Source organism: Colobus angolensis, unplaced genomic scaffold (genome assembly GCF_000951035.1).
Source record: "Colobus angolensis palliatus isolate OR3802 unplaced genomic scaffold, Cang.pa_1.0 Scaffold131, whole genome shotgun sequence".
In the NCBI taxonomy this organism is placed as follows: domain Eukaryota; kingdom Metazoa; phylum Chordata; class Mammalia; order Primates; family Cercopithecidae; genus Colobus; species Colobus angolensis.
In genome coordinates this window covers 4,661,360-4,689,147 of record NW_012114364.1, presented here as the reverse complement: position 1 = coordinate 4,689,147, position 27,788 = coordinate 4,661,360, and the positions used below count along the sequence as shown (strand labels likewise).

General features: G+C 36.0%; 1 protein-coding gene across 1 annotated transcript in view; it reads right to left on the bottom strand.

Annotated features, from left to right (window-relative positions):
• ACSS3 (acyl-CoA synthetase short-chain family member 3) overlaps nucleotides 1-27,788 on the bottom strand; it is a 171,857-nt gene that overhangs the window by 79,762 nt on the left and 64,307 nt on the right. Inside the window, exons 6-8 of the mRNA XM_011934117.1 lie at nucleotides 23,826-23,906; nucleotides 23,654-23,749; nucleotides 622-773 (exon numbers count right to left, since the gene is read on the bottom strand). Coding sequence (XP_011789507.1) covers nucleotides 622-773; nucleotides 23,654-23,749; nucleotides 23,826-23,906 — 329 coding nt within the window. The remainder of the gene's footprint in view (nucleotides 1-621; nucleotides 774-23,653; nucleotides 23,750-23,825; nucleotides 23,907-27,788) is intronic.

The window sequence follows — 27,788 nt, the reverse complement described above, 5'->3', positions numbered from 1 at the left end:
TGAATATTCTGTTGTTGTTGGGTGGAGTGTTCTGTGGATGTCTGTCAGGTCCATTTGATTGAGTGTTGAGTCCCAAATATCTTTGTTAGCTTTCTGCTTTGATGATCTGTCGAATACTGTCAGTGTGGTGCTGACATCTCCCACTATTATTCTGTGTTTACCTAAGTCTCTTTGTTCTTCACTTTTTTAACATATTTAATTTGGACTATAATTTTTCACATTTTATCTGTATACATGCATTCAAATATTGTCCCTTCATTTAACCTATTGTTCTATTTTCAAAAGACAGATGCTAGTATATCTGCATCCATCAATCTGTGCATTTTAAGTCACAATAGACATTTTGCCTTTTAAGGAAAACATAAGAAGAGTGATTTTTAAAAGTAATATTTTGGTAATATTTGAACTGAAATTAACATGATATAATATTTTAACATCTCTAAGCAGAGTTAAAATTCCAACTATTTCAAAATTATATTTAGACAAGTTATTCCTAATAACACTCCGAATCTTTTGGCTCTTCCTATAAGAGTATTGCAGTACCAGAAAAAAATATAATGTTCACTTATTCATTTTGATTGCACTTTCTAATGTCATTTGCCCTATGCATCCCAACATCACCTTGTCAGAGAGTACTGCTTCCCCAAGACTGCCCCAGGGTCCTGTTGACGGATTGCTCTAATTGCAGTTGGTGCTGTAAACAAGGCAGCTACTCCATGCTCTGCAAGCACACGGAAATAAGCGCCAGCATCTGGTGTTCCCACAGGCTTCCCCTACAATGAGATTCATTTAAAATGTCACTGGGTAAAATGTCTCATATTTCACTGACAGTTCAACAGTTACACATTTAACACAGCTATGTTAATAATATGGGATTTTCAACAAATCTTAGTTTTAAAATATTTCCATGTTCTGTCATAAATAAAGCAAACCAAATACCCAGGCATAAGAGAGGCTGTTTGCTCCATTATAGTATCCTAAAAGCTTTCAAATTATAATTTCTTCTTCATCAAGTTTTGAAAAATAAAGAATTAAAAATACATATCACATTCAAATTAAGAACATAAAACATTCTTGTATTTGCCAAAAAAAACTAAATATGGTTGTTATGAATATTGAACTTTAACGTATTTTTCATGATCACTATTAAAAGTGACAACAGTATTTCTCAAAACATTTGAGAAAAAAGAAAATTCTGCAAAAGCAGTGATTCCTGAGCAATGACCTTTTCAGTTAAATGTCTCACTCCAAGAAAAGTAACTCCTATGAATTAAAAATAATCCAATAAGATGTGCCAAAGTGCATGTTTTCCACAGACTCAAAATAACATTATATATGTTCAATGGAAAATCATGCATAAAAATCTCACAATTTGGCAAGCCATGCAATTCAAAAGACAAAGAAAGGTTTAGTTGATGTTTCTGAAGAGTGGAAAACAGGCAAATTACTAAAATAAATCAGTAACTCTGCAAACATTCTAACTAACCCATAAAATCTATCTTGGCCAAGCTACGTCCCCTTCTTCCGTAATCAATCCTCATCACTGCTACCTTTTCCTGTGTTTCTAAAGCAAGATGACTGGAATGTTAATATATATTTTGGAAATATATATATATATATACATATATATATGTGTGTATATATATATATACATATATATGTGTGTATATATATATATATACATATATATGTGTATATATATATTTCACAGCCAAACCCTTTTGTGGAAGTTGGAGGTAAACAAATGGCAACAGGGTTTTTTAATCTTAGATCATTTCTAACCTTAAAAGGGTTAAGACGTATTACTGATTTCTAAGAGAAGGGTAGCTGTATTTAATATTTCCTAAACCTCCCTGATTAAATTCTCTATCTCAGTTTCCCATGAAACTCTGTAAATGACCTGTAGGAAACACTGAACTAATGTAAAAAGAGCAAAGGATTTGCTAGTAGCACACTCAACAATCTCCCCAAACAGGGAATAAGAAAAAAATGATGATATCCTGAGAGTTAGACCTATTAATTTTTTTTAATTTAGGAAAAGGAATGAACTATAAATGAGGTATGGGATAGTTGTCCAATAATTTAGATTCAATACTCATTGATTAGATCATTGATAGAACACTATTTTGTTTTTTTATTATTTTTAAATGGTTTTCTTTAATATTCTTTAGTATAATTATGTTCCTATTTTAAAAAAAACTATTTCAACCTGTTTTATATTCTATTGCTTTCTATTTTGCCTTTTTAATACCAAAAAAGTATTTGCTGCAGCTGGAAATTAATTTTGATTATCACAACTATCTAAAGCACTATTTCAATTTATTTCATTACTCTTCATACGAATCAACACATGCAAATAATACAAAAAGCTGCAAAATACAACCTGGCAACACATGTACATAATTTCACTCACAAATTTTGAAGCCTTTAGTACATCAGTCTGAAATGAGTCTGCAACTTTATTCCTTCTAACAAACAAGGTAAACATTTTATTTTTACTTTTTGATATGTCTCAGGCACTGATCAGTTCCTTGAGTATTAGACTGTGACTTAGAAAATGTGATCTCACCCACGTGAAAATGATTGATTAACTGACCTTGTGCAACTGACTTACCCTGTCTATACTTCCATTTACTTGTCTGTTAAATAAGAATAAATCATTTTGCCAATGTTTTCTCAATAAGCTAAAAGCACTGAGATAATATTGTAGGATAATTTAACCTCCACTAAAGAAAGATATTTTATAGCCAATCGAAATTGAATTCCACGACAGTGCCAGTGTCATGAGAAAATAATTACTCACTAAAGGGTGATATTAATATCATAATTAAAATGATATACCATGTAAGACCACCTACATAGAGGACACAGTATTTTACAGTGTCTCCAATTACTTATGTTTAATGATAACAATAAGGGCAGATCAAGTATTAAAAATACAGTCCTATGCCATATAGCAATGTTTTAGATAATTATGATACCATGTTTTTTTGCTTTGTTTTGGTGGTTTTTAAGACAGAGTCTCACTCTGTCGCGCAGGCTGGAGTGCAGTGGTGCGATCTTGGCTTACTGCAACCTCAACCTCCTGGGTTGAAACGATTCTCCCTGCCTCAGCCTCCCGAGTAGCTGAGACTACAGGTGCACGCCAGAAAGACACAGGTGCACGCCTGAAAGACTACAGCGGATGAGACAGCCTCTAAATAATTAAGGATTCCAAGGACAGAATAACCACGCTGAGATGTGCTCGTAGAGTAGGCACGCATCAGTATAAACTTGCTGTGATAGGCAAAAATCTGTCTGCTGTTTTTAAAGAGTGAGTGTCTTAGCGGTCCATTATTACACACACACACACAAAAAGGCATGGATCACCAGGGACATTTTTTTTTTTTTTTTTTTTTTTGAGACAGAGCCCTGCTCTCAGGCTGGAGTGCAGTGGCAGGATCTTGGCTTACTGCAACCTCTGCCTCCCGGGTTCAAGGGATTCTCCTGCCTCAGCCTCCTGAGTACCTGGGATTACAGGCACCTGCCACAATGCTCAGCTAGCTTTTGTCTTTTTAGTAGAGACAGGGTTTCACCATGTTAGCCAGGCTGGTCTTGAACTTCTGACCTCAGGCAATCTGCCTGCCTCGGCCTATCAAAGTGCTAGGATTACAGGTGTGATACCATAGTTTTACTGCACTTTTTCTATGTTTAGATATATTTAGTTATACAAATACCATGTGCTACAATTGCCTGCAGTATTCAACACAGTAACATATCGTACTGGTTTGTAACCTTGAGCAATAGACTATACCATATAGCCTAGCTATGTAGTAGGCTATACCACCAGGTTTGTGTAAGTATACTCTATGATGTACACACAGTGATAAAATCTATGGATACATTTCTCAGAACACATCTCCATTGTTAAGCAATACATGACTGTATTAGTAAAAAAACTACATCAAACTTTTTATAATATATGATTTTAACTTCTATTGCAAGTTTGACCCTGTACCAAACTAATTTTCATCAATATTATACTTATGGAATATAAAAATCATGATAATGTAGCATTACTATTAGAATAGTAAAGAAGTGATTCATAAAATCTCATGATGTTCTTTCATAAGTTAATTGAACATAGAAAAGTTCAATTGCTTTGTGTTTTACTGTCCATTCCCCAGAAGATAATTCAATGTTATGAATAAAATGTTTTCTTATTTAAAATTACTTTAATATTTATATACTTTAGTTTTTTTCTTTTTTAAGACCTTCTGTTTGATGTCAAATTTAATTAAAACAATTATGATATTAAATAAATCACCCATTTCAAAAACAGTCTGATGATTAACATATATATTAAGCCCAGAATAATGTAAACATTTCAGTTAATATAATGCAGCATAGAAAAAGATCTTTCATCATAAACTATTGTTTACATACAAATAATAAAGTGGGCAACACTGGTATATTTATTTATTTAATAAATATTCTGGGAATAATTGTGTGAATAAGCCAGATAAGCTCCTGCTTTAATGGAACACACATTCTCATAAGTTTGGATGTGTGTGTGTATGGGATAATATTATTAGAAATTGCACGGTATATGCTGCAAGCTATTTGTATCCAATAAACCGAAAGAATGCAGTAATAAACAGAGGACTTGTATGTTCTCAGTACCTACCACCACCAGTAGCTTCAGAAAGCTGACGCAAAGCCTGTAAGAATCTTTTATTATTAACGCTAAATAAAAGTGACTCAATGGCTTATTGATTTTAATTATAATTCTCTCCTGCCTTCATGCACGTGCACACACACATAGACAAGCATGCACACATAAGCAATAAAATATCTTCACAATGCTTTTTAAAAGTAGCCAGTAACACACTAAGCATACTGAACTGCCTAAAGAAAAAGACATTGATTCCATCACTTGGTTTTCGGTAAGGGGCAATGACCCAGGCAATATTCAATTTAAAAATAAGAAGATTCTAAGATTGCAGGGATTTTAAACAAACAACATATACACCAAAAGCAAGAATGCAGCCAAAAATATCAACTTTAAAGCTCCTCAAACTCAAACCAATGTGGTTACCAGTTGTTTATTTAATTTCTTTCTCCCAAACTAAGTCTACATTATTAGTTGCTTCCTAGATAATAAAGGTAGAAAGGGATGTCTACAAAGACGAAGCCAAAATTCTAAGCTTTCAGCTGTTAGAAATGATAAAATTTAACCTCAGAGAGTTATAAAACATCAATTGCTAATATTAGCAAGATTTATAATGTGGCTAACCAGGTACAAAGCACAGAAACCAAAACAGTTACCAAAATGCCTTAATATTAACATCCATATATAATTTTCTACCAGTTATGATTTATTATATTAGTATGTATTGTAGATGACAAGCCCCCAGTTAGAAAACCAGTTACTGTCTCACCTTCTCATATATTTTCTACTAAGGTTAAGTTTTCAACACAGGAAAGTGGCGAAATACAACCACTTAGCAAAATTAAATTATAATTAAACAGTAGAGTTAAATCTTCGGACAAAAAAATTGCTTTATTACTAATCCTATGATTAATCCTATGATTCCATTTCTTCAAGTCTCGAGGTCAAGACTACTTGTGATTTCCCAGACACTGATATAAAACTTTTTGAGTCAACTGCAGTTTTGCCTCTTTCTTGGTGGCAGGATTACAAATACATCTGGTCTCTTTCTGAATACCATTTCTGAGAAATGTCACCCAAGGCATGTTTCCACAGCAGTTCTAAGGTGAAGACAGCAGCATCCTTTATCGACTAGTAGCAAATTTTATTTCAGCAGACAGGTTGTTTTGTTTATTTCAGGAGAGTAATAAAACTGGAAATAGCATTTGTTGAGTTCCTACTACAGCTCATGGGTCTTTATCAAGGGATGAGTGCTTGGGACGGCAACATTTAAACTTAAAACTTGTTAAAATGTAAGCAGTTATCCAGGATATACTATTTAGTGAAAAAAAAAAAAATCAAACTGCAGAATAGTGTGCACACACTTAACAACCTTCAAGGGAGATAAATTGTAAAGCTGGAACAGGGGATGGTGAGGTTTCCAATGTTTACCCTTTTGTAAGTTTTAAAATATGAAAAAAGAGGGTGTACAGTCTCTTCAAAAATTGGCCTTTTCTTCCTCAATGCACCTCTCTCTATAATTCACATTATTTTGTTCCAATATTCAAAACATTACTGTTGCTTTAAAGCCAAATGGGATAATTGACCTATGCCTTAAGATCCTCAGACGAAGGACTTTGTGTTATGGCAGATGCTCCTTTAAGAATTGAAAACTTACTTGTAAATACAATCTGATTCAGATCAGACTGACTTCCCTGATTCTTACTTGCTAGAGATGTCCCATCACTCTGCTGGCCTCACCTGTAAGGATAGGCTGCCATCTTACCTTTCTCCATCTTATTCAAACCACCATCTAATATTACTCAAATCCAGTGGTTACTAACCCTAAATGTACAGTAGAACTTCTTGAGATGCTTTTGAATGAAACCAATGTCTGGTGCCACTTCCAGAGATTCTTACTCAATTGGCCTTGATTTGGGCGGACCACTGTTGTATTTTAGTAATTTTTATCTGCGGTCAGGATTTAGAACTGATACATGGTCCTTTGATCGGCATTATCTCAGACAAGGCTATTTTTCAATACCAACCTGCCTGGTTGCCCTAATGGATGAGCTTAGAATGTAACACTAGCTGTTTTGAATTTTCTCCATTTGTTATAAATAAATGAGCTAAATCCAAGTGTTAACAAGTGAATATAATGATAATTGAAATCTGATTATGACCATACACAGAGGAAATTACTGGGGACAAATGCTTCATTGTCTTTAATTCTTTATGCCTTGCCCTATAAACCAGACTCTAGACTGGATATAAATGTCATGATTTATAGGACATAGTACCCTGAGTACAACTGACCTTTCTCTAGAGATGGAAGGATTAGCTCTGACCCAGAAGCTCTTTCTGTGTTACCCAGAGACCTTTTAAGAGTATCACTCTCCTCCAGTGTTCTTGTTGGTTGTTGGTTGTATCACTACTTGAGAAGATCATATGTTAATTTCATAGATACAGAGTTTGTGGCCCGAACTTCAGAGGAGTTCATGGATATTCTGAAATTAAATTAAGGTATGTACGTATGCTCATTTTCCTATGGAAGAGGAGTCAATAGCTTCTATGGGATTCTGAATAAGAGTCTATAAACAAAAATTGTTGAAGTATATGAAAGCATCTCAAAACACAAAATGCTCCTCAAAGATTTTCTATTTGTCTCAGAAACAGCTTGGAGGAAGCAAGATCACAGATGGACATGTGGAGACCATAACATCCCTTCATTTTCTGTTCCACAAGATAGGTAAATTGCCAAGACTACCCTTTTAATGCACTTCTGTTAAAGAGCTATAAATCTTCTCAAAGAACCAACAATTTATTGGTTAATCTGCGGTCTCCAACCAACCTTCCTTCTTTCCCCACTCCCCATTACTTTAATTATATGGAATCATCATTTTCATAAGTCAAAGCAGTCAAATATCAGTAATGTCACATGGTTCAGATTAATGCTTTCTATCAGTTTGCTATTTTGACAATCCCTCTTCACTATCTCCTTGTAGTAGGTCCCACACAGTTGCAATTCCTCAGGCTTGAGTCATTTCCTTTCTTCAATTAAGGATACAACTCTGTGTCCAGGCCTGAGAAGCTGAGACTTCTCCATGGCTAAAGTTCCAAGACACAAATATCTATAAATCTATTATTTTTGAAGATATGTACGTGCTAGGGTCTGAAACATGCCTTCCAAAATTCATGTGCTGAAAATTGAATCCCCAGTGCAACAGTGTTGGAAGGTGGAGACTTTTGGAAGATGTTTAGTTTAGGAGGACTCTGCTCTCACGAATGGACAAATGGTGCTAAAACAAAGGGTTTGTGGGAACCTGTTTGTTCTCTTTTGTCCTTCTGCTCTTCTGCCATGTGAAGACATACTGGTCCTCCTCTCTGGAGGACACAGAAACAAGGCAGCATCTTGAAACAAGAGACAGAACCTTCCAGCACCTTGATTTTGAATGTCACAGCCTGCAGAACTGTGAGAAATAAATTTCTCTTCTACATAAATCACCCCAACTTATCCCCTAAAAAAAAAAAAAGTTTACCTTTGGAAGTACTAATGTCAAGTAAATGAAACTGAAACTGCTAAATCTGCAGATGCAGTGCTGAGCAAATTAGGGATTCTGACATATTTAACATTCTCTGTAGTCACAGAGAGCATTTACCCCTAGTATAGCTCATAGCTCATTGCTTCTAGCAGGACTATTTTCATCTCAGAGTTATTTCATGCTGAGGTGCAGTCACTCTGCTATCCTGTACTAGAGGGACAAATTAAGGTTTTTCTTATTCATTGTGATTAATGAGACTTTGCTGTAAGCAGAGAAATTAAATGGGTTCTTGCTTAATCACACTACCAGACTTCTGCCCAGGAAGTGAAGTGTGGCTATTCCATATCCATACTACAATTCAGCCTGAGGTTGCACAAAACCTGGTCCCTCCATAACATCCAACGCTTTGCCCAAAACAACCTTCAAACACGCTCAGATTTCTCCATGTCAAAAATGAAACAACAAACTTTCCTGTGAAATTGTCCTCATAAAAGGTACTAATGATACCCTGATCACCAAAGTGCTCTTCGGTTGTCTTATTAATCTTTTCTCTGTAGCACTTGGCGCTGTTGATCCTCATCCTGTGAAAAACCTTCTCATCACCCTTCTTTAGTACACTTTGCTTTTCTGATTCTGCTGTTGGCTCCAGTTTCTAACTCTCAATTTATATAGTTTCTCTTCCTCAGCCTCAAGAATTTCCTAAGTTTCTGTTCTCAGTCTTTACCTGAGTAACTTGATCAAATCTGACTTTGCAATGTCATATGAATATCCGAGTACAATCTTCAAACTCAGTGTTACCAAAACCAAAATTATTGCTTCCCTCTCCACCAGTTGTTCTTCCTACTGTGGTATTTCAGTTGATAACTGCCATTTTATGGGTTGTTCTAGCTGAAGACATCAGAGCCATTTTCAGCTCCCTTTTCATCTCTTACAATAGCCACCTGACACCCTAACCTCCTCCTCAATGTTCTGATCACCGATATTCTAGTCCTGGCCATGTATCTTGGATATCTTGGACTACACAACAGCTTCCCAATTGTCCCTCTCCAGATTATGGCAAGGGAATCCTGCTTTTGAATCCAGTGAAGCTTGTTTCAAATCCCAGCTCCAGTCCCCTGTGCCACTGGCAAATGTATTTGCTGTCTCTGATTCTAAGTTTCTACAGCAGCTGTAAATGGGGGACTTAAAATATCTACATCATGGGTTTGTGCTTATAATTAAAACAATGTATAAAAAGTGCTTAGAAGAGTGCTGATCACTCAACATGCAATGAATAATAGTTATTATTAATTTGTATTGTCTCATTCACAAAGTTCTCCCTACCTACTAGTTGCAAACTTCCCTTAAAAACCTAGTGCAGATTTTTAAGCCACCATGCAAGAGTTAAATGTAGAGTATTTATCATAGGTGATGACACCAGGTAGTTTACAAGGAAATTGTCATATCTTCTACACGGTGTAAGAATTTGTTATTTAGCTGTGTCTTGATTTGTTTGCTTTCTGCACTTTATATTAATCTTAATTCCTTGAATATATTGTCAGAATCTTTGGTGGAAGGACCATATCTGATATTTATTCTGCTTCCCCATCACCTTCTAGCATGACTTGGAGCTAACAATAGACATTAATAAATATTGTTGATGAAGCCATGACACTAGCTCCAACATAAAACATATACATAAAGAGAAAAATAAAATCAAAAATAAATATTTTTTAACAACTAGTCACGGGAGAAATCTAAAAGATGCTAGCATCAGCTTTATAATCTTTTCCAGTTGAGAAGATCAAATTATATAGCCTGAATCAGAATAATAGCTGGGTCATCATTTTTTCTCATTCTGTATACACAGAAGGCAGATTGCTATATACTAGATTTTTTTTTAAATGTTATTTTCCATTACATGAAGGGGAGAAAGGGACTATGATGTATCCAATTGAATATACTAGTTAGCAGAATCATGGTTACATATCTTAAAAGGAAGTCACCTATTTCTGTCTTTAAAAGAAGCAAATCCCCATCCTTAAAAAATGAATAAACAAATTAGAGAAAACTGGTTAACATAAATAAAAATACAAAATTCTTGCAAAGAGAAGATAACTACATACGTGGAGATAAAATTACATTGTGAAAATGAAGCCTGGGAGGGGTTAACTATTCAGAAGGTGTACATGTGAAAAATACAGTATAGGATGACTTAGTGGAGATTACAGATGCAGGGAAATACAGAAGTAATTGAGATGTACATTGAAGATACTTTGGGGATGACTTAGCAAGAGTATTAAATGCAAAAAATAACTTGGGAGCCTCAATATTTTCAAATATGAGACTTGCGTATTTGGAAATGGCTTAAAGTTTCAGTCCATGTATATAAAGTGATAATAATTACTCTTTTTAAACATGTATAAAATGTACAGTCACGTGTTGCTTGCTGATGAGAATACATTCTGACATACGTATCTTTAGGTGATTTTAGCATTGTGAAAACTTCACAGAGTGTTTTTACACAAACCTAGATGGTGAAGCCTACCACATACTGAGGCTGTATGGTATCGCCTCTTACGCCAAGGCTACACATCTGTACGGCATGTTACTGTACTGAATACTGTAGACAATTGTATCACAATGGTAAGTGACTGTGTACCTAAACATGTCTAAGCATAGAAAAATAACTGAAAAAATATGGTATAAATGATAAAAAACAAAAATGCTCCACCTATATAGGGCACTCACTAGAAATGGAGCTTACAGAACTAGGGGTTGCTTTGTGTGAGTCAGTGAGTGAGTGGTGAATGAATATGAAGATCTAGGACATTATTGTACACTACTACTTATTGTATAAACACTGCACACTGAAGCTACACTAAATTTCTAAAGAAGTAGTTTTATTTCTCCAATAATAAATTAAGTTTAGCTTACTGTAACTATTTTACTTTATCAATGGTTTGATTGTTTTAATTTTTGACTTGTAATAAGACAGCTTAAAAGATGAACACATTGTACAGCTGAACAAAATTATTTTCATTGTTTACATGTTCATTCTATAAGTTTTTTCCATTTTAAAATTTTCAAATTTTAAAAAACTTTAAACTTTTTTTGTTTAAAAACTAAGACAGAAACATACACATTAGCCTAGGCCTACACAGGATCAGGATTATCAGTATCACTGTCTTCCATCTCCACAGTGTGTCTCACTGGAAGCTCTATAGGGGCAAGCATGAAGCTGTCATCTCCTGTGACTATAATGACTTCTTCTGGAATACCACCTGAAGGATCTGAGACTGTTTTAGAGTTAACCTTTTTAATATGTAGCAGTACACTCTAACATAAAGATAAAATGTGTAGTATAGTAAATACACAAACCAGCCAGTCGTTTGTTATCTTTATCATGTATTAATGTACTGCACATAATTGCATGTGGTATACTTTTACACCATTGGCAGCACAGTAGGTTTGTTTATACCAGTAGGTTTGTTTACACCAGCATCACAAACGTGAGAAATGAAATGTGCAACAATGTTACGATGATAGGAAAGTTCCAGCTCCATTATGATCTTATGGGACCACAAAGTATATGTGGTCTATCATTGACCAAAACATTTTTATGTAACACATGACTGGATTGTATAAAAAAATAATATTTTTGAAACGTTTGAACTACTTTCAACTACACTATTCCATTTGATTCCTAAACAAATATAAAGAGTACAGAGTTCATCTCTACAAGAATCATTCTATAAAGAAAGGTTAGTGGCGGCAGCAGTGGCCCATCTGGAGTGGTTGCTGTGGAGACAACTTTCCAAGCTGGTAGGATAGGATCCCAACCCTTCAGACCACAGCTGCAGCCACCCAGGCACGACTATGGACCCAGGCATCCCTGTGCTCTCAGAGGCCCAGAAAGCCCTGCTCCCCACACAGGCTCAGAAGTGCCTGCTCCTGTTGCATGGCCTCTCCCTGCTCCTGGCACCTGCTCTGATTTCGTAGCCAAGTTGTGGCCCTATCCAGGTGATGTCACAACACAGCCGAGTGTGTGCACACTCAAGGCATTGTGGACATGCCAGCCCCCTGCCTCCTTGGCCCCCTCTGAACTTTGGGCACCAATGAGCACAGGATGGGGACCAAGGAGGGCTGAGGATGGTTCAGCACAGGCCTGCAGGTGCCCCTCGGCATGGACAGCCAGGGTGCCATTGACAAAATGTTGATGACAGCAGGAGGTAGTCAGGTTTCTGGGTGGAAAGGGGTGGGTCCCCAGTGAAGTCCCACCTTCAAGGCAGGGACAGCCTGAAACCTGAGGGCAGGGCTGTCAGTTTTGGGTGGGGTCCCAGGCCCAGAGTGAGAACTTATGGTGCTTTTTCCAGGCCATCCATGGCCACTAATAGGCCAATCAGCATGCACGTTCTTCCTTCTGAAGCCCATAAAAACCCCAGACTCAGCCAGACTCACAGAGTTGAGGGACAGTTTGCCTGCAGATAGGAGTTACCCATTCTAGAGGGCTGCAGACTCAATGGGATGACTTGCCTGCCAATAGGAGGTACCCACTCTGGGTCTCCTCTCAGCTGTAGGCTGCACAGATATTGGGATGACCTGCCTCCAAATAGGAGCTACCCTGTCCAGGTCTCCTCTTGCCTGTGGACAGGACCTACCCACTTCATGTCTCCTGAGAGCTGTACTGTTGCTCAATAAAGCACCTTTTTGCCGTGCTCACCCTCCAGTTGTCTGCATATTCATGCATCCTTGACATGGGACAAGAACTCAGGATCCACCAAATGGCTGAACTGAAAGAGCTATAGCACAAACAGGACTGAAACACGGCCCCCTGTCCCTGCTTGTCATGTTGTGGATGACAAGGAGAGAAGAGCTGTGGCCCTTTGGGCAGCCTAGATCTGGGGGCTCCCCAAGCCAGGGCTGTGACAAACTCTTTGGCATGGGATCCAGGCCAGTAGGTCAAGCTGAGCACAGCCTGCCAGGACAAGTGGGCAGAGTGAGCCCAGCAGGCCCAAGTAAAACTCAGACAAAGGCATCACCAGCTGCAGAGGCTTCCAGCTGGAAAAGCGACACCCCAAGGATCCTGTGACGTTAGGGTTATCTAAACTCTCCCTTTTGTCTGTAAATTTCAGAAAAAAGCATTCAATAAGAGATTATCAAGCTGAATACTATAAAGTTTTTGAATATTTATGCAAGGTTGAAAAACTAATAATGATAATGCCCATCAAAAAAATAGAAGTGAAACATTTAAATGCTTGGTAATGGCGAGTCAGGAAATTCTCTGTGTTATTTGCTGATTAAAACTTTTGAGTTCACTTTTATTTAACTCACAAGTCCTAAGTTTGAAGGACAGATCTGCAAGGGGAGAGACCACCAAGTTTTCTTCTACATCTTCTGCTCATTCTTCAAAATTGGTAGTAGCTGGATCAACACATCCCTGTGTGCTGATTTTTTTTTCTTGGTGCTGAGAGAATTAATGGGCTCCAAAGGGAGCTGCCTCTAGTGCTCTGATTTGAATGATTTAATGTTATGAGGACAAACAGACTTTGAAAGAAGAAATGTGGAGTAATATTCAAGCATTTAAGTGACTGGATTACAGGAGAATTTATGTTTAGTGTTTATATGTTAGAATTCTATTCTAGGAAATAATACATTTGTATTTTTGAATAATAACGATAGCTTATAATATCCAGAACCAATTATACGATTATATCCTGAGAATTATTCTAAATATTCTAAGTATTTTTTCACAGATTAACCAATTGAATGCCATAGGTATTATTACTACTGATAATTATAGTTGAGAAAACTAAGGCAGAAATCAGTAAAGCAACTTGTTTGAGGCCAATTAAGAAACAGAAGTGTCAGAAATCATACCATGGCAGCCTTAAGTAGTATGCTTCCTCTCCAATACTAAAAGTGTTCACTGATCTAAAGTGAAAGTTTACTTCAGTATATATATTTAAAGAATCAGCATTCCCTAACTATGAAAAGAAATTGGAATAAAGTCCAGAGTTAAAAATTAAAATAAATTACCAAATAATATATTTATTCAAGAGAACCAATTAAAGTGAAGAAGATTCTCAAAAGTGAAAATTGAGAGAGTATGTGTCAACCTTCTCACTTTAATGATTAAAATATGAACTCCCAAAGAGGTTTAATTAATTTGCTTAAGTCATATAGGTACATAAAGGCAGAGCAAGATACCAACACATATGTTAGTACTAGTCCAGTGACCATACTCCTGTACCACAGTTCAGAATTTTAAATCCTCAACTTTCTCTAATTCAATTTATTGCCTGAGAAGGCAGAGTATGGCATATACCTTCAAAGTTAATTGTTGAATTATTAACAAATGGCCATCTACCCTGGCTAATCTAGTGAACATACTGAAGAATTTAAAACCCCATCTCTACTAAAAACTACAAAAAACTAGCCGGGCGAGGTGGCGGTGCCTGTAGTCCCAGCTACTGGGAGGCTGAGGCAGGAGAATGGCGTGAACCCGGGAGGCGGAGCTTGCAGTGAGCTGAGATCCGGCCACAGCACTCCAGCCTGGGTGACAGAGCAAGACTCCGTCTCAGGAAAAAAAAAAAAAAAAAGAAAAGGCTTCTTGCTGTGATGTATACCGTGTGTGAAATGCAAACAAATGTAAAATGAGAGAAAACTTATATCCCTTGACTGGAAAAAAAGACTGTTATTACATAAAAATGACATCTGCTATAACAAGACCAATTATACCAATCAGTTTATGGATTACTCTCAGGCCAGATTTAAGGTGAAACAGTAACTACTAACATTCCATTTTAGACCTATGTAATACCCTAGCCAAGGAACAGTAATCTCATTTCTTGCTTAACCACACCACTGTCATTGTGGAAGCCTGGGCTTACTGTATCATGAAATTGAAATATGTGTATAACACACACTTTTGCACATTTGTACACAGCAAAGATAAGGAGAAAGGCAGGACCCAGAAAGATTTATTTGCCTTAGAGAAACAGTGTTGGATTTTGATTCTGCAGATAACATTCTGGTAAAGGGGAGAAATACTGGAGAAGAGAGAGGCCAGGGAGCATATCTCTGTATAATCACCATTTGCCATCACACACACGTGCATGCACATACGCACTAGGCTGCTAGCTAAATTTGTTTATACATTGCATTCCTGTGTGAAAAGATTGCTCGTTTTATCCCTTCTCCTTGGCAAAACCATCCTACCAAATATCTGTTCTTGTTCATACATGGATAGGGTTAGATCTATTGGAAGCAGTGCTCTATTAATGAAGTAGATTTCTAAAGAAGTAGCATTCATTTTTTCCTCTCAAAAGTAAAGACTAAATTATTCAGAATTGGTTTCCATACTTTAACTTGTCAATCCAATTTTTCTCCAAGAATTACATACTTTAAACATCTCATACTCCACTGACTGAGCTGGCCAGGTGTTCTGCATTTAAATATGTTCAATTCCATTGATAAAAGTAAATCTCTGTCTATAAAACATATAGTGTGACTTATTCCTTTATTATTTGGTAACTTTATTATTCCTTCCTGGTTTTAGGTATATTTTGTTCCTCTTTTCCTAGGTTCTTGAGATAGGAGCTTATATTCTTGATTTGAAAGTTCTCCTCTTTTCTAATGTATCTATATAGTGCTATAAATTTCCCTCTCAGAAAATAACCTACTTAAATACAGGTGCTCTGTATTTATGTTGAATTCCATTGATAAAAGTTAATCTCTGTCTATAAAACATATAGCTTTACTTACATAAGTTGCTCATATAGTCCTGTGGTAAAAAAGAAAATTTAAATTACTCTTACTCATTGATAGAAAAAATCTTTACGTGTAAGTCAAGTTTTCTTTCTGATACTGTCATTCAGGCATTTATTTAACAAACACTGAATATATGTCATTAAAGCAAGGAGCTGAGAATTGATGGTGGACACAAACTCAGATGACTCCTTCCCTAGTAGAGTTAGAGGAAAGAGTGGGAAACAAACACATCAAAGGAGCCTAGAGACTAATATGAATCTGCAACTTTTATAGAAACCACCAAGGGAAAGTGCAGTGTGCTAAACTTGATATGATAAAGGGGTTTGACCTAATCAGAGAGGTCAAGGAGGGATTCCCTGAGGAAGTGACACCAGCTGAAATCTAACAGACAAGTAGCATACATTTCAGGCAATGTTCCTGGGACAAGAACGAACATAAGATTAACTGCGGGGAAACAGGGGCGTGTGGTACATTAGACAGAAGCATGTTGTACCTTAGAAGGAACGAGAATGATTAGGATGGAGCAAATGGCCAACGCTTTCAAATGCTGAGAAGTCAAGCACAGTGAAGACTGAAAATGCCCATTGGCTTTGGAAAAGTAGAGATGACTGGGGATGTTAGGAAAAGCTGTAGCGATGGAATGATGGTGACAGCAATTGGAGAAATTCCATTTCTTAATCAGGAACTTACTCTGCAATCTTCTCCAACTGCTGTTGGAGCTACTGAGTGTAGACAAGGCCTTAAAGAGAGAATGTTGTAGCTTTCAGGAGATAAGGGATTAAAGAGTTTTTGTTGTTTGTTTTAATGAGTTAATTTTATGAATTTGTTTGAAAATGTGGTAATTATCAGGAAAATAAGCAGATTTACATGCAGTTGTAAGAAATAATGCAGAGATATCCCATGCACCCTTTACCCAGTTTTCCCCAGGTGTAAAAACTGCAAAACTACAATCTGTTATCACAATCAGAATACTAATACAGTCGAGATACAAACCAGTTCATCTCTAAAAGGATCCTTCATGATGCTCTTTATGGCCATATGTGGCCATTGTTGATATACAGAAACACAGTGAATATTTGTATGTTCATCTTGTATCCTGAGACTGGGTTGAACTCACTTATTAGTTATGGGATTTGTGTGTGCGTGTATTCTGTAATTGTCTATGCAAATAGTCATGTCATCTGCAAATAAAGACAATTTTATTTCTTCCCTTCTGGTATGTATGCCCTTTTTTCCTCTATATTTCTGTTTTTATTTATTTATTTAAGGGAGTCTTGCTCTGTTGCCCAGGCTGGAGTGCAGTGTTGCGATCTTGGTTCACTGCAACCTCCACCTCCTGAGTTCAAGCGATTCTCCTGCCTCAGCCTCCCAAATAACTGGGACTACAGGTGTGTACCACCACACCTGGCTAATTTTTGTATTTTTAGTAGAGATGGGGTTTCACTATATTGGTCAGGCTTATCTTGAACTCCTGACCTCATGATATACCCTCCTCGACCTCCCAAAGTGCTGGGATTACAGGCATGAGTCACCACGCCCAGCCTCCCTATACTTCTTTATTAAATGAGCTAGAACTTCCACAGATATGTTGAATAGAGGGTGAGAGTGGAAATTCTTGCCTTGTTTCTGAACAACAGAGGAGAAGCAATTAGGCTTTTATGATTAGGTAGCAGCAGGTTTTTTCATAGGTGATCTTTTGTCAGGTTGAGTAAGTTCCTTTCAATTACTAATTTTCTGGTAGTTCTTCATTATGAATGAATGGTGAATTTATTAAACAACTTTTTCTATATCAATTAATATGATTATATAGTTTTTCTTTAGCTTATTAATATGGTAGATTACCTTGATCAATTTTCAGATATTGAAGCAGCCTTGTACCTCTGGAATAAATTCCACTTGGTCACAGTGTATAATTCCTTTTGTATATTGTTGAATTGTTGAATTCAAAATATTTGCTAATATTTTGTGAAGAATTCTTGTATCTATCTATATGTTTATGAAGGACATGCGTTTGTAGTTTTTTTTTTTTTTTTTTGCCTTTGACTTGTTATTAGGGCAATACAAGCTTCATTAAATGCTTAAGAGAGAGGTTCCTCCTCTTCTACTTTCTGAAAGAGATTGTATAGAAATGGTGTTGATTCTCCTTTAAACATTGGTAGATGGCACACGGGATATAGAAAAACCAAACACCTCTGCCTCCTCTTCTATTTTAAACATTGGTAGAATTTTCCAGTAAAACCATCAGTGTCTGGAGATTTCTTATTGGGAGTCTATTTAATTACATACTGGATTTTCTTAATAGTAATAAGGCTATTCTAGTAATTTATTTCTCATTTGGTAAGTTTATGGTTTTTGAGGAATTAGTCCATTTTGTCTTCATCTAAGTTGTCAAATTTATGTGTGTTGAGTTTCTCATAGTATTCCCTTATTATTCTTTTGATGTCTGCAGGTCGTTAGTGATACCTTCTATTTCATGTGTGGTACTGGTAATTTGTATTTTCTCTCTCTTTTCTTTGCCAGGCTTATAGAGGTTTGTCCATTTTATTTATCTTTTCAAAGAACTAGTTTTTTGTTTCATTAATTGTCTATGTTTTTATGTTTTCAATGTTATTGATTCCTGCTCTTACCTTTATTATTCCTTCCTGGTTTTAGGTATATTTTGTTCCTCTTTTCTTAGGATCTTGAGATAGGAGCTTATATTCCTGATTTGAGAGTTTTCCTCTTTTCTAATATATCCATTCAGTGCTATAAATTTCCCTCTCAGAACTGCTTTAGTTGTGTCCTCTGACATTTTATATGATGTACTTTCTTTTTCAATCAGTTTGAGATATATACACAGACGTGTGTGTGTGTGTGTGTGTGTGTGTGCGCGTTCCTGGATATTTCCTGTTTGACCCATGGATTATTAAGACGTATATTGATTAGATTCCAGTTGTTTGGGGATTTTCCTGTTAACTCTTTGTAATTTTTAGTTTGAAAATACTGTGGTCTTAAAATAGACTTTGCATGACTTCAAGTATTTTTAAATTAGTTGAAGTTTGCTTTGTAGCTCAGGTTTCGGTTTATCTTGGTAATTATTCTGTGGGCATTTAAAAAGAATATGTATTCTGCTGCTGTCGAGAATAGTGTTCTATAAATGTCAATTAAATCTTGTTGGTTGATGACGTCAAGTTTTTCCACATCTTCACTGATTTTCTATCTGTTGTTTTATTAATATTAAGAGGGGAGTGTATCTAATGATAACCTGAAATATGTAACTGGAATGCATAGGCACAAATCATATCAGAAGCCAAAATGTAGAATGGACATCAGTCAACATGACACATTCGTGCATGAGCTGAATATCAGCCTTAAATACATGTCAAGAGGCATGGAAAAAAGACGACACTTTGATAAGTACTAAATAACTAGATTCAACAAAATGTAATGACCAGTAGAGTGTGAGATGCAAGGAAAATGAACTTAAGAATCATTCACAGATTCTCAGTTTGCATTACTGCATGAATGGAGGTAACATTACCAGAAACACAGAGTGCACTGAAGGAAATATGGTTTGCAGGGTGGGGTGGAGATACAGAACTTGGTTCATGTCATCTTGAGCATAAGATGTGTACAGACTATTCAGAGATGTCTAGCAATAGGTTAGTACTCATCAGGAAAGCCAGATGTAAAAAGGGGATTTAGGAGCCATGATTTAATTAATGATCTTCAAATACAACTGCTTGGAGATTATCCAGGAAATGTAAGCAGAGTAAGAAAATAGAGCAAAGACTATGATCCTGCTAAACTCTAATGTTTAGGACCAAAGTGAAAGAAACAAAGAGAAGAAAAGAAGAACAAGCTGTCAGGATGGAAGAAAGAAAATGAGGAGTAGAGTTTCACAAGTATTTGTTAATTGTGTAGTGTGTGCTATGCACTGTGCTGTGAAACTGGCTTTTATCCTCTTCTAGATGATAGCCTCTTCTAGATATAAACATATCATTCCAGTACAGTGTGGCCAGCTCAGTGACAGACATAAGCTCGAAAGCAACAGGACCACAGAAAGAGGCACTGCACACAGCCCAAGATCACGAGAGGAAACTTTCAAGACATGGTAACATCTAAGCAGAGTCTACAAGGAGAGTAGGAGTTAACCAAGAAAGGAAAGAAGGAGGAAAGTCATACTAGATAAAAGAAACAACATGAACATTAGCAAAGGGGCATGGAGCTCAACAGAGAGGAAAGGATCACCTAAAAGAATGGTCAGCAGGGCTGAACTCTAGTAGGAGAAAAAATAAACTCAGATTAAAGAAGACCCTTTGACTTTGTCACTTATGAAGTCACTGGTGACCCCTTCTGCCGTAGTTTTTATGAAATGAAGTGAGCATAAATCAGACTACAGTGAGATGAGAGGTGACTGAAAGAACACGAGGTTCAGAAATGTGGGCAGGATATTTTTTCAAGCAACTTAGTGGAGAAGAAAATAAAGATTGCATAGCTAGTGCAGCCGTAAAAAAGGATGAATTCACGTCCTTTGTAGGGACATGGATGAAGCTGGAAACCATCGTTCTCAGCAAACTATCACAAGGACAGAAAACCAAACACTGCATGTTCTCACTCATAGGTGGGAATTGAACAATGAGATCACTTGGACACAGGAAGGGGAACATCACACACCGGGGCCTGTCATGGGGTCGGGGGTAGGGGGTAGGGATAGCATTAGGAGATATATCTAATGTAAATGACCAGTTAAAGGCTGCAGCACACCATCATGGCATTTGTATACATATGTAACAAATCTGCACGTTATGCACATGTACCCTAGAACTTAAAGTATAATTTAAAAAAAAGAAAAAAGAAAAAGAATGTAGTGTATTGCCTGGCATATAATAAGTGTTATGCAAATGTTTGTTAAATAAATAAAAGGAAAGATTTGAAAAAAGAAAAAACTTGATGGCATAGCTAGAAGTAGGCAAAGGTCTAAAAGACTTGGTTTTATGATCAGAGAAACTTAAAGACATTTATAAGTTGTAGAAAACAAGCCAGAGTGCAGAGAAAAGGTTTTAAATTGTAGCTTACTTCAGTCAGTTATTCACACAACAAATATTTATAGAGTATCTACACTCTACTTGACCAAATCATTCCAACATAGAGACAAACAAACAACCCTCCATCACAGTGTTAATATCATGTTTTAAATTAAATTGAGAAACAATAAAAGTCCATGGTAGATAGTGCAAAACATGTATGTATCTCAATTCTAAAGCAGCTTAATAGTTACAACCACAAATATGTTAGCATCTTTGGCTTTGTCATATTTATGTAAGCAATGCCACAATTCAATATAAATATTTCAGTATAGAGGTTTAATTGTTTACTTCAAGAGAAATGATTTTAATTTAAAAAATTATATTACAAAGACAATGGTATGAAATGATTTGTCAAGATTGTTTTGTTTTAATTATTACAAATACCTAAATGCATATTCAGTATGCAAGATACAAAAGCACTATACAAAAGACATAGAGTAGTATATGAATTCCCAAAAGCATATCAAGTCTGTAAGATATAAAAGCATGATACAAAAGTGTAGAGTAGTATATGATGGTTTAATACTTGTGTCAAAGTTAACCTTAATATTTCTTAGCATTCAGAGACAGAAAACCAGCCAGTTAAAAATGAAAGAACACAAATGGTCTTTAAGTGATATGAGGCCTGGAGTACTCCAGAAAGATTGAGAATAGCCTCTCATGTTTTTAAATTCATTGACTTGCAGAAATTTAAGACTGCAAATTAACCTGAAATCATTTAATACTATTCTCCACACCCCACATATAAAATTCCCTTTACTTCACAATCCTTGTCTGGTATTGACAGAACACTTATGTGAAAGAGAGCCTTATATTTGAGAAGTTGTCCATTTGTTCTACTGCCAAGCATTTAAATTTGTCTCTGATTATTCCCAAAATATAACCCTCTGTAACTCTGCATTACAAGACTGCATAATTTATATGTAGCAACTTTTTAACCATCAAAATATTATTATAGTATCTGCACATTAAGTGTATTATTTGTCAGACTAGTCATTCCTAATTCCTTCTTTTTTTTTTTTTTTTTAGATGGAATCTCACTCTGTCACCCAGACTGGAGTGCAGTGGTGCAATCTCTGCTCACTGCAACCTCCGCCTTCCAGGTTCAAGTGATTCTCCTGCCTCAGCCTCCTGAGTAGCTGGGATTACAGACATGCAGCACCATATCCAGTTAATTCTTGCATTTTTAGTAGAGACCAGGCTTCATCATATTTGGCAGGCTGCTCTCGAACTCCTGACCTCAAGTGATCCACTTGCCTTGGCCTCCCAAAGTGCTGGGATTATGGGCGTAAGCCAATGTGCCCAGCCCACCTCTTTCTTGTATACATTATTTTCATGCTACTCCATTATTTCAGATCCTTGCTTTTTTTTTTTTTTTTTGAGGTGGAGTCTCGCTCTGTTGCCCAGGCTGGAGTGCAGTGGCACAATCTCGGCTCACTGCAAGTTCCGCCTCCCGGGTTCAAGCCATACTCCTGCCTCAGTCTCCGGAGTAGCTGGGATTACAGGCGCCCACCGCCACACCCAGTTAATTTTTATTTTTTTGTATTTTTAGTAGAGACGGAGTTTCACCGTGTTAGTCAGTATGGTCTCGAACTCCTGACCTTGTGATCTGCCCGCCTCGGCCTCCCAAAATGCTGGGATTACAGGCATGAGTCGTCACGCCCAGGCTTTCAGATGCTTTCTAGTAATTTAGTGATTTTTTTTTATCATCTCGGTTAAACTGAATACAAATTTTCAAATGTGGAAGAGTAAAGTAAGATTATATCATTGCACATGGTGAGTAATTTTTAAAAACAGTCCTACCGACAGCTTATGTTTAAGTTATGGACGCTATAATACCCAGGGATTTGACTACATAAACTACACCAACCCAAGTTTTCCCTATTTCATTTCTGTATTTTGTAATTTAAATATAAAACTGTAAAGATTTATGTATTTTTCCATCTTGTTAAATTTGTCCCAAAAGTCCAAGGTCATTTTGAAAGATAATTTAGCAAACTACCATATTAGTTATCCCTCCAAGACTTCGATCTTCTACAGATCTGATAGGTATGTTATTCTAAGTCTTTATACAAGACATTGATAAAGGTCAGTGGAATAGGCATATAAAGGAAATTTTCTGCACACAAAGAAATCTTCTTCCTAGGTGACACTGATATATCCATCGAATTTTTAAACAGTTATTTATTCAGCTATAAATCTGGTCAGTCTATATTCCTATGCCTTATACACAGAGCTTTATTAGAAACCAAGGAAAGTTATTTATTTAAAATTGAAACAACATGACTTTGGAAATCCATGAATCCTTTGAAAATAAAAAAGGTGAATCTACATTGCTTGCCTTGTGACAACTATTTTCTAGGACTCTAAAATCAGTACCAGTCTGCCAGTAATTTCTAGAAATCTGCTAGGGATAGATATAAAGCTTGTTTTTGTATGTTCTTCAGAATTTAATTCTGACTGTTCAACAAAATTCAAATAACTGGCTAATATTTCCTACATATCCCTTTCTCTTTTGAAATTATATTTTTAACTGGAAGAAGATAATAATAATGTCCCCTGCCCCACCCCAATTTTTCTGATCCTACTCAGGACTACTTCATAAAAAGTTTTAATAAAATAAATAGTATCTATATGTGGTATTAATTTTACTTTATTACCTCATATAAAACTGTTGCATTCCCATGGAGAAGAGGTCCATAGCAGATATAGGAATGTCCAACAACCCAGCCTAAGTCAGAAGCTGCCCACCACACCTAAAAAATAAGATAATAAAATGCATATATTTTATTCAGAGAATGTCATGTAATGTGAATTTAAAATCATGATTACCTCTCCAGGTTGAAGTCCATATATGGAAGACATTGACCAGTTTAGCATGACAGCGTATCCCCCAGTGGGTCTAACCACACCCTAAGGAGAGAAAAAGTGAAGTTAAAATCAATAAACAATGTGTAAAAACACTCTGCATCTTCATAGCATCCACTTTAAAAGTCCCTGGTCAAAAGTATGTTATATATTAGCTACAAGTAACTTTGGCTTTTATAAAATTATCTTTGAATCATTATTTCTTTGGGTCTTTTAATAGTCACCACAAAATAATTGTCCTCATTAGTGCCATTTTTGGAATCCATTCTCACATTATTAGTCTTCTAAAGAAAACATGATTTCACAAAATTACATGCAATACAAACTTTTCTAATAGCACCACACATTATCAACACTACATTTTCAGACGTATTTCCAGAACAAAAATTAGTGCGAAGAAAAGTAAAATGTAGTTATATGCCTCAAATACAGACTAACATAAGGACCTCTGTTTCTTAAGATGATTAAATACTAATAGCTGCTTAGAGGAAACAAAGGCATAATGTAACTGGAATCTCATTGCAACGCTTCACTGAGGATCACGCCGGCACACTTTAAAGCTGAGCAATTCTTCCGTTATGAACTCTAGAACTCGTAGGGATGAATTCCAGTGAATTGAACTTAGATTAAAAGATTTGTCTTATATCGCATTTTGGGCAAACGCAGGGATCGTTATATCATTGTAGTACAGTTTTCACAAATCGGTTTCAAGTAGTTTTCCCCAACACTGGGAACATATTCAACCTCAATACGAGACTAATATTTGAACACTGGATACAAATGTCACCATAAATAAGAACTAATAGTAAATTTAATAATTAAGTTCATGTGTTGTTTTAAAAAAACATTAATTGTCATTGGCTCAGTAAGACATAACCGAGTGAATACTCAGAATGAGTAGGTGAACACCTGCTGAGAGATAGAAGGTATATTCCACTCACATGTATTTTGAAGCATCTTTTAGCACAACAATTATAACTGCTCTATGCAAAACAAAAAGGTGGTTTTTATGAAAGGGCAAACATGGATCTAATCAATAACTGTGCTATTAATTATGCTTTTTGGCATAGCTCTGCACCTTAACACACATACACAACTCAGGAAAATGAAACAGAAATTGACTTTCCATTAGTTACTAAAATTGCTGCTCTCCTCAGGTGCCACTAATAAAACATAGGTATCATGCTGTGGAACATTATTTTATTCACCAGTAACAACATCTGGTCTCTTAGCAAATATCAGATGCAACTTTGTTGGTATTTGAGAGCTATTTTCTAGGTTGTATGACATGATTAGCATGCAGCTGGCCCTCTTGATCTCCATGGGAACATTAGGCATTCTAAGCCTCATGCCAGTAGGTTTTACACATGCACTTTCCCATGTAAACAAAACAGTTATTTTCCCACTGTATCCTATCCTATCTCCCATGCACTTTGCTAGTTTGTTCTATTGAGAAGATCTTTTCCTATGGCTCAACAAATTGATTGAATCTGATATGAATCAAACTGCAAACACTTTATAAAAACTATTCATTTTACAGGCTAGAAAAAGTAGTTTTTGTAGATAATATGCTGTCCATGTGTTATGACAGATGGTGATACTTAATATCAGTAATAATTTCACTTAAAAATGTTTTAAAATTTTCTCTCCATCCTACATGTCCCTGCATTTAGAACTCATTTTTATCAGTAACTGTAAATATTATTATAACTAGGTAAATGTTTAGACCATATGGTACAGAGGGTAAGATGCGTTGACTAGAAATGATGACAAGAAATAAAAGGTGAGGGAAGACATAACTGAGTAGTAATTCAATTGTAAAACCTGAAAGACAAACGTAAAGGATAAGTTGTCAGATTTCTATTTACCTCTCAGATGAGTACTTCTTCAAACCACATTTACCAATGTCACTTTGTCTATAAATTAGTGAATACTTAAACCCATCCAACCAAAAAAAAGAGACTTAAAAATGAGACCATGTATGAAAAAGCATTTGAAGTTGTAAAGGCTAAAATTTAATATCTCACTAACAATATTATTTCCTTAGTTTTAGCAATTATTGCTTTACATTTTACCCTGTGCTGCTATCAGTCAAAAGGCATAAATGTCAAAATAATTAGAGGTTGCCATCAAAGATTCTCATTTAAAACAATTAAAATGAAGCTGAAGGAGTGAGAAGAGCCATAATTTATGTTTTTCATTAGTCATTGATACCCACTTACTTTTATTTTTTAAAGAATGAGTATACAAATTTTAATCAAGCATCCTTTTACCATTTATTAATCTAGTCTAGATCTGCAATTTGGTCTTGCCTCCCAAATGCTCAGATAATACAGTTTCAAATTTCTGGGTATTTGATATGGTGCAGACTAAAGAAACACATAGTTTCATATTCTCCAGGTTCACCTTTTATAAGAGGTTTGAAAGCACAAAAAACACAAAGGTTACATTTCAAGAGAATTTCTTTAGCATAAATATTAATTTGTGACAAAAGATGATAAAGCATTTTTGTTTCCTGTTTATAATCACATTATCCAGGTAATGATAATTAAAATGCAAAAGAGAAACACCATTCAGCCTCTGAAAACACATAAATTATGCTCCAGGAAACAAATCATTATACTATAACTAAGCAAATTTTGTTGGAAGCTAAAAATATCACTTTTACAGTAGATCTCAATATGAAGTAAAAATACTCAACACCAATGCTTACCTCTAAAACACAAACCTTCTTTATTTTAGTCTTTTGAGTCTCTATTATTTATTATTACCTTCTATACATGCTTTTTTTTTTTTCCTTTGAGATGGAGTCTTGCTCTGTCACCCAGGCTGGAGTGCAGTGGCGTGATCTTGCTCACTGCAACCTCCACCTCCCAGGTTCAAGCGATTCTCCTGCCTCAGCCTCCCAAGTAGCTGGGACTACAGAGGCATGCCACCATGCTCAGCTAATTTTTATTTTTATTTTTATTTTTTTAGTAGAGACAGGGTTTCACTGTGCTAGCCAGGATGGTCTCGATCTCCGGACCTTGTGATCTGCCCTCCTCGGCTTCCCAAAGTGCTGGGATTACAGGCATGATGCACCGTGCCCAGCCTCTCTATGTATTTATATTCTACCTACCTTAAAAGTAAAGTCATTATATGATCTAGTATATTCTCATAAATACCCTGTAACCTGCCAATATGCTGTTCTGATCTTTTGGTAGGATCAGTCATAATTCTTAAAGATGTCTGGGGAACTTGAAAAATATCCAGATGGGACTAGGACTCTGCGCCCTGAATAAAGACATGAAAGTGAATCCTATCTCAGAAATAGGACCGGAAGCAATATGAAAGTGCTCTCTTTTGGGATGGGGGCACAAATGTAATGTTCATGGTGTTTAAAAAATTCAATCAGTGCAAGTAAAAGTAAAGGCTGAATATTAGTTTCTCAGAAATGGTACCACAAAGTTATCACAGATAGTTCTTTATAATTTCCAGCTTACTGAGCTACTTTTGAAGACAAGTAAAGTCAAAGACTGCCATAAATGGGGCCATTAAAGTAAAACAGAAAACATGTTAGTATAAATGTTGTCTGCAGTTTTGGTTGCCACAACTTGAGAAAGAAAAATACAATTGCAACAACAGGTGTTGTAGAAGAGGAGGGAAGCCTGAAATGTGTGGTAAGATTAAGAATTTGGGATTCTTCATTGTAAAAATGTAAGCTTTTTTTTTTTTAAGATGATCTTTGAATATCTGAGAGGCACATCCCAAAATACTGAGAATAGAAAAGTTTAGAGTACATGACAAAACTTCCTATTTCCTACATTAAGTCTCTCTATAATTTATTTTGTAAAAAGAATCATACAAGGCAAATATATATATATTTACATCTGTAAAATGTCTATTTATTCACATATACACATGTAAATATATGCATGTATACATGCA